Below are 13,392 nucleotides of genomic sequence, written 5' to 3'. Positions count from 1 at the left end.
CGTAGTCGAACGGTACACACTCGGTAAGCAATCCTACAATTTTTTGTTTATAACGTAGTTTATACGGATTATTTTCAAAAAAATATACGTATTTTGGAAATGTTGAGTCGAATTAGTCTAGAATCGATTAATTTTATGAAAGAAAACCTTTCAAATAGCCGTAGTCCGTAAACTATGATTCCTACAAAATTGATTCATAAAGAATGGAACGTATCTACCGTCTTATAGGGGGATCTACTGTATTGCATTTAAAAACTAGAGATTGTTATATTAAAATTATTTTTGCCTTAAAAATTAACCTACTGTTTTTAAGAAAACAATGTTAATTTTAAATCATTTCTAGAAGAAATTGTGTAAAAAAAGATTACAAAGAAAATCTGAAGAAATTATATTCTATATGTAAATTATTTTAATACAGATGTATCTCACTTTAAGGCATTTTGCTTCATAGAATCTAACTCACTGTATTAGTGAGATATACTTTTATACGATAAATATAATCATATTTCTGTTTCAAAATTCTACAAACAAGTTTAAGCATTGTGAAAAGTTTTTTTCAATTAGATTTAGGCAACATACTTAAATTCATATTGTTAGAATTGCTTTTATGTTGTATTACTTGATAACTGGCAAATGTTTGATATTCTTTAATAACCCAAAGTATAATTGCAATTTAAAATCAGATTATTAATATAAAAAGAACTATAGAAAATAAGAACATTTGTTGATGATAGATGCAGCTATTTTATAACAAAATCTAATAATACAACATGTTTACTATATGTTTACAATGCTTTGCTTAGGAAAGTTAGGTTTCAGTGTAGTTTTTTCAGATTAGTTTAATTATAAAGTATTGCTAGAAACAAAGTAAATCGGTGACAAAGTGAATCATGTTAAAATAAAAAACATAAACTATATCTATATAATAGCATAAACAACCTAATGTATNGTGTTATAGGGGGGGTCGACTGTAATTCACTTTTAGTTATAGTTAGTTAGTTAGAGTTTTTTTATGGCGCTCAGTTATAAGGGCTGTATACATCTAACGCAGTAATTAAAAAATTTACATACAAAAATATAAGGGGTACTTGAGAAACAACTAATGGGCTAATGGGGTACATCAACAAAAAAGGTTGAGAACCACTGTACTAAACTATTCAGTTTATTGGTTGCAGTGTATTTTGACTTTATTTTCATTCCTGTTGTCTTATCAAACTTCTATTCAATATACCTCTTAAGTCATCAACAGAAAAACAACACAGTAAGTGTGGTGTGGCTGCCTGCATTTGCAGTCTCTTCTAATCAAATCAATATTTTTGAATATTGATTTGTGCTTAGAATGATTTACCAAAATTTGTGATGGCTGATTACTTATGCTAATATACTGCGTAATATTCAGCATTTTGTATTGTTTAGTTCCTATCTGATCTAAACAGTTGTATTTATTTATTTATTTATTTATTTATTTATTTATTTATAAGAAAACTCACTGCAGATATATTACTTTCAATATTGTAGATTGTTTTATCATGTATCTCTGGCAGGAAAACTTTCATTCTGGTACTCTGTCTGCATATGCACTTTCAGTTATAGTAACTTGGAATAAATAATTAAAAGTTGTAAAAATAATTTATCAAATTATCTCATGTTTGGAGCAGGAACAATTTTATTTTTCAACCATTCTGTTGTTACTTTGCTTAAATTTATCATTTACACTAAGACACTGTTTACATGAATGTTGTTCGTTTATAGTGTTCTTTGTGTCTTAGGTTAATCATCATCATAAAATTGTAATTCTATATTTGGGCTTTGTTTTAAGATATTCAATTTTCTGATAAGCAGGTTTTGGTAAAAATAGAATAGCACGGAGGACAGATATATATTTTTTAGATGACTTTTGTTGGGTTTTTATCGAGATAACCGAACGTAACATCGATTATTAATAATTATTCTTATTACGGTTTAAAATACACTAATTTAAACTGTATCAATTAATAATTTTCTCCACCGAACCTTAATGTAGGCGATAAAAATTTTTCTGCCAAATCCTCGCGATTATGAGGTTAACAAAATCCAAGTTACTTTCGGCTTTTCAAAATCTTACTGCTTAAAACTGGATAAATTTAATAATAGTCGCCGTGCTTAGCATTTGCATAAACTGACGGACACTGTGCTATAGAAAAATCGCACGACGAAAAGGCGTCGAAAGAAATTTCCGGAGGAGAAAGAAAAATTTCAAATACGCATGTATAAAGCACTTTTTCTTAGGTGCTGTACTTTTTTCCCATTACGACATTGTCTCACACACACACACACACACACACACACACACACACACACACACACACACAATAAAACCCACGTAAACCGAAATCGCACGGTACCTAATGTTTTTTCCGTTCTAAACAGGATTTTTTAGCATTGAAAATCGCTCTGTTCTGAATAATTTTTCCCAGTTAGACAGGTTTTTACCGTAGAAACAAAAATATTAGTAACTGTTCTATTGTTGCCGGCGATAAGATTTAACGGATTTAGTCTTCCAGCTCACGCGTTAAATCGAGGAAAAAAGAATAGTTCATTATTCCCCGATTTAGTGAGGAATGTTCATTCCTGAAATATAATTTGTATTAATCGTCCAATCGTTAATTTCCGATAAAAAGGATTGATTCGATTTTTATCAGTTAGGGTTTTATTCCGTAAGATTTTAAACGAAACTGGCGTTATTGAGGGAATTTGCGGGATGGAAATTCTTTTCGTGATTTTAATAATTGTCTTTTATTGGACAGACCGAGATTAAAGAACGTGGACCGTAGCAGCGGTCAACAGAAGGCGGTGACAGTGAACAACGTGACGGTTATCATCACTGAATTCCAACCCAAGAGACAGCCGGCGTCCGACGCCTCCAACGGCCTCAACGCGGCGGGAAACAACACGGACAGCGGAAGTCACTCGGACTCGACGGCGTCCGAGACGAGGAACGGAGAGACGGAGACGGATCGAAGATGAAGACTCTCGCCCCCTAGCGGACGCCGCCACACCCCCTATATATAAAAAAAGTACGTCGATATTAGCAGAAGTGTTCGTGTACAAATGTTTCGTAGTGTTTCGCTTGTTACTTCATTCGAATACCTTATCGGCGGGATTATCCGTAATTCGAGTCTAGTGGAAAAAACAAAATAAAAAAAAATTATAAAAATAAAAACCCGGGCGTCGCGCTCCGGGTCGAGACGGAAGTCACCAGCAAATGCTGCCACCACCGTTACTATCGAAACAAACAAAAAAATATATTTGATTTCGAAACTAATCGTTTCACACTTAATCTCGTTTACTGCCATCGTCGATTTTACATCCGGTGAACGTTTAGCTCTGTACATAATTATTAATTTACAAAGTTTTTAAAGTAGGTTTCGCGGAGACGAAGCAAAAGAGGAAAAGAAAAAAATCTCCATTTTCGTTTTCTAATGTTTTACGTAAAACTGGGATGTGTTCATTTTTTTACTTTCGAAAAACTATTATTATTATATACAATCGAGTAGTTTTTTCTTTTTTGTACGATCGAGTGTAAAGTTCCGGTCGGATTTCGTACGGATCTCTTCCGTAATTATCATCATGGATTTCGAAAAATGTACATTATATATTGTATAAAAGGAGGCGGGGAGAGACTGTCGTCCTCCCGTTTGGTTCGATTCGACGCACGTCATTTAATCTATATATATAAATATTATATATATTATTATTAATCATCTGTTAAAGACGGTCGTAATTTAATGATTTCGATACCGATGTTAAATATTGACAGGTCAAAAATATTTAATAAAAATTTCTACTGTATCTAAGTTATGATTTGAATTTTAAGATTGTCTTTTTAACGATTGTTTCGTGTATACTATTGGATATTAAAAGTATGTGATTTACAGAAATCTTCTTTGCATCTTGCGGTCCTCTCTCAAATTTCGCAGTTTGGTTCCTGATTTACCGCGAGCATCCAACCAAGAATTTGTAATCATCGTTTAAGAGACCACTGGCGGGATCTATTACACGATGATTACACGGATTCTCGGCCACGTGGCGTTTTCTGGGTTTTCTTTATGTGCCTAAATAGGGCCAGTTTTCCACAAAGTCCTCCCTGGAGACACTCCCCTTGGCTGTGATCACTCATATGTAGAGATAAGACAACACAACATATAAAGAAGTAAATGTATACATGGCTTTACGGGCGGATGACGGAAGCCGTAAAGGTGTATCTCTGTCTCTGAGGGGGGACCCGGTTTCGTTTCTGAAATGGAAAATTCGAGGATTTTTCATGAACCAGGTGTGTTGAGCCGCGAACCTCGGACTTCTTCGAAAAAAGTTTTTTGTCCCAGCTTAGATTAATTTCGTTTGGTTGGAATAGTTGTGTTAAAACGAATTCTAGGTATTTTCCGTGGAAACTGAAAGCCGATCGATGTTGTCGGCCTACATTCACAATTTCAAGTTAAAGGAATTGAGATGGGGTTTCGAGAAGCAACTGGATCCGTTAAATTAGCACTAATGGAAATACCGCCTTATTAGCACTCAAAACAAAGGTTAGATTGTCTTAGATCAGCTGAACCTAAAACAAACATGGAAGTACTGCTTTCGAATATTATCGTTTTTGAAAGAAAGCTGGCGATTATCTCATCGTTTGTATTTATATTTTAAATGGCAAGTGATTAAGCACGACGAAGAGAGTGAAACACGTGTCGTTTCGAAAATGCCAACTGTTTACCGAAATTCTTATCAAAGTGATAGATTGGAGCTGAGATTAAATTTTGGCTCAGATTTGTACGCCGATACTCTTCATCTCCACCTGTAGACCGGAGAAGATAGACTGAAAAATTGAATTTTGGCGCTGGTAAAACTTCGGTTCGGAAGATTCGAGCCTTCTAGGAAATAACGCGTGACTAAATTCGAAGAAACGAAATTTCCTAGGAGACGAGTTACTTTGAAAAGTTTTACCTACAAATTTAGCCTTATATCGAACGGCATGACATTTATTTTCATATTTTGTCGCGTAATTTACGGTATTGCTCTCTTAATTACCTAGGTATCGCATCGCGTGATTAACTTTCAGTTTAAGGGGAGCTAAGTCCTATACCTACAATGTTGAAAACTCCGAGAACTTATCAGAAAATAAAACTATTTTTTAAAAAATTTGTTCGAGCCAGTAAAGAATACTTTGAATTTTTACTTTTCCGGCTGTTATGTAAGTTATACACACACAAGGGAAAATAATGGAATTGTGTTGAATTTGATCATTCTTTTGCAAGTATCCACGTTTCGCGACCTCCTGAACCCAAATAACGGAAAAAATCCGTGGATTGTGTGTGTTTCATTTAATATCTTAGGATGGAAACGACATTTGGCACAGTAGCTTGTATCTAAGAGACATCGATGCTATTAAATTTGTTGTGAAAGATCGAGGGGATGGAGATAGAGGGTTTGTCGCGTCATATCTCAAGTCCGACCACTCTCGAGATTTTGTTAGCTTGTTTTTATTTTTTTTTAAAATAATTTTAAACGTAGACACTAGTTGATAAAACTAGTGTCTCAACATCTCAACAAAATCTCAACAGATGGCGCCACGCGCTATCGATAATTAATAATACAGTAGAGCGTCGATTTTCCGAAAGTCAATCATCTGAAAGAATTNAAATTTAAACTATGGAAAAGAAAAGTAAATGAAGACAGAGGAAAGGATGTTTCCCCTTGTTGCAACAGTGTTTAACTTCCAATAGAGTTGATTTTTCTAGAGTTATGAACTCTATTTTTGAAGAACCTTTATCACAGTTTATCACCTGATTTGAGAAATATTTTCAAAATGATAATATTGATAAATTTGCATGGATTCAAGTTCTATTTAATGCCAGTGCTCCATCTGAATTTACTGCTGCAAAAGAAGAGAATCTTATTGAGTTGTCTTGTGACAATAGACAGTATGTTGAAAACAAAATTTAGCAGCATGGAATTAACTGAACTTTGGATATCAGTAAAAAATAAGTACAGTAGACCCCCCTATAACATGGTAGATACATTCCGTGTTTTATGAATTCCATGTTGTATGAGTCATTTAAATACATGAGCCAATCACAGCCCGGCACGTGTGCAGTTTAGGAACTACGGCTGTTTGAAAAGTTTTCTTCCATAAAATTAATTGATTCTAGACTAATTTGAATCAACATTTCAAAAACACGTATAATTTTTTTGAAATAATCCATATAAACTATGCTATAAACAAAAAATTATAGGATTACTTACCAAGTGTGCACTGTTTGACGATGCCATTGCTTAAGCTTGTTTTCGTCGCAGAGCGGCGCATCAAACGGCAGGTGCGTGTTTTCTGATAAGTTATTTTTCTGCGAAAAATTCGCAGAACTTTGGAGACATCATTAATATAAATATAATTTTTATGGCCGTTAAATAATAAATGGTTTTTAGTAGGTCCACTGCTTGTTTAAACTCAACGATTTGTGCAATATCCACTATTGGTCTAGATTTGACCAATCCTGTCGCGACACAAGTCAGCAATGACGTTTTACCGTATTATATGAGTCTCTGATCGCAATTTTTTTGCCATTTTATACGAATCTGTATTATATGAATTTGTGTTACAGGGGGTCTATTGTATCCCTTCTGAGTGGTACAGCTCAGAGAACCTTAATTTCATTTGCAACTTCTTATTTGTGTGAAGCTGAATTTGTCACAGTGATAAAAACTAAGTATTGCACAAAAATCAATGTGGAGAAGGAAATGAGGGTGGCTCTGTCCAGTTTGATTCCAATGTTTGAGAAAATGTGTTGTGATGAACAGTCTCATCCATTCCACTAATTATAATTAATTGAATTTGTTCAATTACATTTTTTTTTGTTACCTTAAATACTTGTTTTATTTATTTTTTATTTAACATCCTAACTCTTTAATTAAATTGTACTTGTTAGAATTTGACATAGGGTGCCTTGTCAAAATCTGAATTTAGCAAGGGTGCCGAGAATCAAAAAAGTTTGGGAACCACTGGATTAAGCTAATTTTGTGTGAGCAAAGACATAATGGCATGATTCTGTTCAGACTGATTTTAACACAAGACTGATTATTCAGAAGACAATTCTTAAAATGTAAAAATTTCAAAACTTTTTGTAAAAAAAAAAATCCAAAAAACTGTCTGTGGATAATGATTATTATTTGTTTGTACAAACCAATACCAAATCTGAAGAGGAGCCAAATAAGTGTTGGACTCAAAATGCATTATTAATAAAAGTAGTTTTTAAGAATTGTCTTCTGAGTAATCAGTCTGATAAGAACCATGTCCTTTTGTATCTTTTGCTCATACTATAATAACTTAATCATTACAATAAAATATTTAATACCAATTAGTCAATATAATACATGAACAAGTTATTTGAGTTTCTGTGATAATATAATAATTCTTTTGCTTTTTGTTTTGATAACAGTTAATTCAAAATATAATCTAATGAAATTTAGTGTGTTCAGTCATTTGAGTAAGTCATATAAATATTGTTAGCCATTTCTAAATGGAGATTTTTTTTATATGTAATTATAATAACTTAAAATACGAAATGCATGAAGTTGATTTCAAGTGTATTCAGGAGAAATAAATAAAAAACTGTCTTATTGCATTAAACTTGAAAGAATTTTATTAAATTCTTGAACACTAGCACTTTTAATGAAGCATAATCTTCATCATCAACATCAGGCTAAAGAATTCTGAATGAACTTTTTTTTTAATTAAGGATTTGAAATGAAACATTTACAAAAAATTTTCAAACTGGGGAAAAAATTAATTTAAATTTTTGTAAATGGCTCCATTTTGAACTCTGAAAAAATCTGTTGTATTCCATTCAGAATTCTTTTGCCTGAATATGCTTTGATGGAAATGCTAGTTTTAAGAATTTAATAAAAAATTTTCAAGTTTAATGTTGTAAGACAGTTTATTTATTTCTACTTGTACTAATTTATTTTCACTTTGATTTATTTTTTCTAACAGATTCTGCTATATCATCCTAATCAGATTTATAATCTTTATTGTACTCTTTTAACTTTTATTCTAGGATTTATAGTAAAATTTACCAATATTTTATTGATAACAAATCAATTACAGTAATTTATTTAAACAACAAAACAGTATGATTAATTCAATAAAACTTACTGCAATTTTAATTCTGGATTCATTTGAAAAACAATGCATTTTGTCAAAGATAAAATTAAATTGCAAATGAATATTCTAGTGCAATGTTTCCCAAACTTCTAGATAAAGTGGAGCCCTTAAGAAAATTTTTTTTATAGAGCCCTCACAACTCATCATCTTTTGCTACAAATTTGTACAATTGACAGAGAAAGAACAAAGCTCTAATGTATTAGTTTTTATCATTCAGTGAAATGCTAGTTATATGAGTGATAAGAGCAAATGGCAACTACCATGTTGAGGTATACTGCTGACTCAAATAAATAACTGCTTGCTTTAAAATAGTTAAATAATGCATTTGATTCATTGGGCTGCAATTTAAAAAATTGTAGACCTATGAAGTCCATCTGTCTGTCTCTCTCTTTCCTTGATGTTGAGAATGGAGTTAGATAGATGAAAAACTTAAAATATACTTCCGTAAGTGGTCTCCACTTATGGAAGCTACAGGGACAGGAGCTCCAATTAACTGTATAATAACTTCTGATGCAAATCGAAAGTCGTGTTATTTCAATTCAAAATTTTTCCCTTGAAAGGTGTTAGATAAATGACTGGCTCAACTCTGTTGTTAAAGGAAAAGTATGATGTACCGGGGCAAGTCACTACTAATTTGAAGTGGAGATGGAGAGCATATATTTTAATTTAAATAAATTAAAAATATGATTAAAAATTGCAGCCTGGCATTGTGACAATATCACAATAAATAATTGCTCATTAACTTTAAAAATGTTTTAAAGGCTTCATGGAGCCTTAGAATTTCAGTTGCAGAGCCCACTTTGAGAAATGCTGTTCTATTACATTCATGCATCACCTATCCATAAGGCATAAGGCTCCATCTCCATAAAAATTGAATTTTAAGTTGCACACTTGAAATTCAATTTGCCTAACAAAACGAAATCATTATGCCTAATTATTATGCTATTTCAATAATGCCCAATATTTTTCATGAAAAATGTTCTGTAATACTTCATTCCTCTTTGTTCTTGGTTTCTTCCTTTGACAAGTTTTTCTTGTGGCCCTTCATTGGTTTGATACAAATGCTCATTCCCTTCTTGTTTCTATTTGATTCATTCTAAAAAAGAAGCATTTGTTCTGTAATAATTTCAGAATATTTTCAGGCTGATCATTTCTTCCAAAATATTCTAAAATTAAATTTATATAGTCAAATTACTTTATTTCTATTGTTAAGTTAGCTTTGTTACAGCTTAGTAGATAATCAGCAGTTCATTTCGCATATCTAATTGAATCCAGTTGATTATGTTATTACATAAACAATTATATTATCATTGTGTGTGTTTGAAATAAACATTATTTGCTATTATGATGTAATATTTATGCACCTTTTAATCAGTTATTTTGCAGAATCTTTTTGTATATATATGATTAAATTTTATTTGAATGAAACAAAACAAAAAATATCAAAACACAATTTAATTGCAATTATTTTGTTGGTTGTTCAAAAAGACTTACCCATACAAAAATTTAGTTAAATTAATAAAATTATTAATATATTACAAATATCTGAATTTTTGTAATTTTTAAAAATCTTTTCGCAACATAACATAAAGTAGGAAAATAATTAAGTTTTGAATGTAATTTTTGGAAATATTAATGGAAATACTTGTATAGAGGTATTTTACAATTGAATATGAATGGTTTATCAATAAATTTATCATTTTCAGTTCTCAAAGTAGGAGCTGTATTTATTTAATTTTTGTAAAATTTTAAGGACAAGTATTTTTGTATCAAATAAATCTTTTTAACAATAGAAACTGAGGAGGAGTGAAGCCCAAAATGCATTATACATTTTGGGCTTCTCCACCTCTCATTCTTACTTAATCCTTTGATTTGGAGCATAAATTTTTTTGGCATTATGCCAGGAAATGTGTGCTTTAAATCAAAGAGTTAAATACAAATTGATTTTGCAAGTCTAGCATTGATGAATTGGATTGCAGATCTGGTATCTAATACTGTTCCACATAACACACTATTAAATATAGAATGGTTAAAAATAACATTAATTTTTCTTTTCAATTAGGAGAGCCAAACGTCAGTCTAAAGCGGCGGAAGAAAATTACTGGGATTGCAGCGTTTGTACCTATCGAAATTCTGCTGAAGCATTTAAATGCTTGATGTGTGATGTTCGTAAAGGCACATCTACCAGGTAGATTAGTTTTGAAAATAGTTTATATATATATATATATATATATATATATAACATAACATAAAATATATAATGTCTGAAAAATTTTAGGAAGCCAAGGTTTAGTCCTCAGCTCGTTGCTCAGCAAGTAGCGCAACAATACACACAGACTCAGCCAAAGCAAAAAATGGCATCTAAGCTCGACAAAGATCGAAAGTCTTCTCCAGACAAAGTGGCAAAGAAAGTCAGGTTAGTAAAAAAGTTCTAATATTTTCATAACTTTGTAAGTTATAAGAATAAGTTCTAATATTTTCATTAAAAATAAAATTAAAATTAAAATATCTGTATGGTATAGTTGTTAATCACTTTCTTAGCACTATGTATGAATTGTGCATAGTTCTAATTCATTCAGAACACTAAAATCAATATTTTGAAGTATGTGTGTAATAACATAAGCTGTGTTTTGATATACAGTACATAATATTCTTTCATTTGATATTGATTTAAAGAAACATTTGATATTTTAAATATTTATAACTACATACTCTGTTTATTACCCTAAGACAGGATGCAATTACTATAAATACTGTAGTATGTAAGATTTTTTTTTACCTTAATATGAAATTTTTTAAAATAGATTTTGAAGCACCAACAACTGCCATATTGCATTGGGCTATATAATGGCTATAATAATAATAATAAATGATTGCCATACAGGATCAGGTCATAAATACTAAAAACTACAGAAAACACATACTCAAATGACACATGCAAAAAATGTCACATCATGCCAGAAACTATACAACACATCACTTCTGGTTGCAAGCTCTTGGCACAGACAGATTATTTACACAGACACAATCAAGTAGCAAATATAATACACCAAGAGCTTGCAAAGAAACACAAACTGGTAGACATTCACGAACCATACTACAAATACATTCCACAGACAGTATTGAAAAACAACACGCATAAAATGTACTACGACAGAGCCATAATCACAGATAAAACAATTTACCACAACAGACCAGACATCACACTAATTGACAAACACAATAAAATCACATACATTACAAACATAGCCATTCCAAACACTCACAATATACAAAACACATGCACTGAAAAAATTAGCAAGTACACAGAACTCGTATTAAGAATGCAAAGAACATGCATTCTTAGTAGATAAGAAAAAATAAAGGATGTGCTGTTAGAGTATGCAAAATCTGCAAAATAATTTTAAAGGATATATATGGTCTTTAAGAACTTAAGATACTTGCAATTATTTGTCAACAGTTTAAACTTTTAAATAAAAAGAAAATGAAATACCTGTAAAAATATTTATAAAAAATTTGAACAATTAGAACCATGCATTGCACATGTCAAACTAGTGTGGTTTTACAGGTGCAATGTACTGAAGATGAAAAGATAAACAATAATTTCTGAGATTTGTAAACATGATAGTAAAACAGTTAATATTTATTAATTTTAACTCTGTTTTTTTTTTTTTCTTCATATAAGTAGACATGCTTTTATATTTACAGCTCCGCTTTCATTATATGAGGTAATATTAAGAGATTGTAATCTAACTTTTGACATTTTTGGATGATCTTTGTTAAAATAGAATGAATCATTGCATTGTTTGTTGTTTGTATTTTGAAAAATATTGCAATGGTTACAGTTTTAAGTTCAGTTGTGGACAATATATTGTTAATATGTATAAATATTAAAAACATTACATGATTTTTTTTAATCCAATAAAATTACACGAAATATAAACTATGCTCACATTCATTGATAAATTAATGGATATAGATTTATGCTAGAAACTTTCTTTGATAGAGTTATTAAAGATTTTTCATATATTTCTTTGTAAATTTCATTTGCAAATTTATTCTATATTAAAAGAAGGAAAGAATTTGTGAGTAAATACAGTTCTACTAAACCAGTGGTTCTCAACCGTGGGTACATGTACCCCTAGGGGTACGAGCGTAAATCGAAGGGGTACATCTAATTTTCATTATAAAATGGCGTATGTTAATCAATTTGCTGTAAATTATTAACACAAGAAACAACAAAAGACAAAAACTTGCTTTAAAATATCCCAATGTGAACACCGATTTACCTTTTAAAACAGTCTAAACAACTTGTTTATCCACTCGATTTGCCTGTCTATTTGTGCCGAGTGAACCTGTAGTCTAGTAACATTACAGTTTAACCGAGCATTAATTTTAGAATAGAAAAAAAAATTATTCTATTCTATAATTATTGCTCGATAACATTGGGGCTTTTCGTGTTTTTACTGGACTACTAGTATTAGGAATAATGAGGCCTGGACCGTACCCCCACCATGCAATGCGTGTCACTGCACGCGCGTATTACTTGATATTTAGCAAATTTAGACGTTACGCTTGTTACAAAAATTGAAAGATTCGCGTATTGTTCCGTACGTTATAAATTTGCAGCCATTACTTTCGAGGTCAGTACACAATTATAATCTCTATTTAACAATGTGGGAACCAAATTTTGAAAAAATTGCTGAAGATTTATCGCAACAAGTATCCCATTAAATTTTGTTAGAAATTATTGTAGAATAATTTAAACTTTCTTTATCGTTAATTATAATTATTTATTTTTAGGAAATGTAATTTATGCATGTATTGAAATGACTTCTATGATTTTATATAATAGACTTATCAAATAATAATAAATAAATGTATGTACCTGATTAAATTTATTATTATTTACGTAAAATAAGTACAGTCGACCCCCCTATAACATAATTGATTATTCCGTTTTATATGAATTCCATGTTGTACGAGTCACTTAGATTTTACAAATACGTGTGCCTGGCTGTGAACGGCTGTTGAACGGCTGTGACAAGTGTTGCGTTGTCATAATTTAACAAACATTAATTTAAGCATCATTGGACTAGTTATTTTTAACTCTTTCCGCCCTGTGAGCACTAAGAGGGCCTCTTTTTGCAAGCCCATTATGGGTTCGGCCAGGCCCACAATGGGGCTGCCGGGTGGTGAGG

At 31.3% G+C, this 13,392-nt stretch overlaps 1 protein-coding gene across 1 annotated transcript in view; it reads left to right on the top strand.

The window, feature by feature from the left end:
• LOC111636700 (RING1 and YY1-binding protein-like) overlaps positions 1-10,641 on the top strand; it is a 47,496-nt gene extending 36,855 nt beyond the window's left edge. Inside the window, exons 2-3 of the mRNA XM_023382000.1 lie at positions 10,254-10,379; positions 10,470-10,641. Coding sequence (XP_023237768.1) covers positions 10,254-10,379; positions 10,470-10,626 — 283 coding nt within the window. The 3' untranslated portion in view covers positions 10,627-10,641. The remainder of the gene's footprint in view (positions 1-10,253; positions 10,380-10,469) is intronic.
• The last annotated feature ends 2,751 nt before the right edge of the window (positions 10,642-13,392 follow it).

The sequence above is a fragment of the Centruroides sculpturatus genome, unplaced genomic scaffold (genome assembly GCF_000671375.1).
Source record: "Centruroides sculpturatus isolate CEXI.00-Female unplaced genomic scaffold, Cexi_2.0 scaffold667, whole genome shotgun sequence".
NCBI lineage: Eukaryota > Metazoa > Arthropoda > Arachnida > Scorpiones > Buthidae > Centruroides > Centruroides sculpturatus.
Note: the sequence above shows the minus strand (reverse complement) of the source record. Positions and strands in the feature narration are given on the sequence as shown.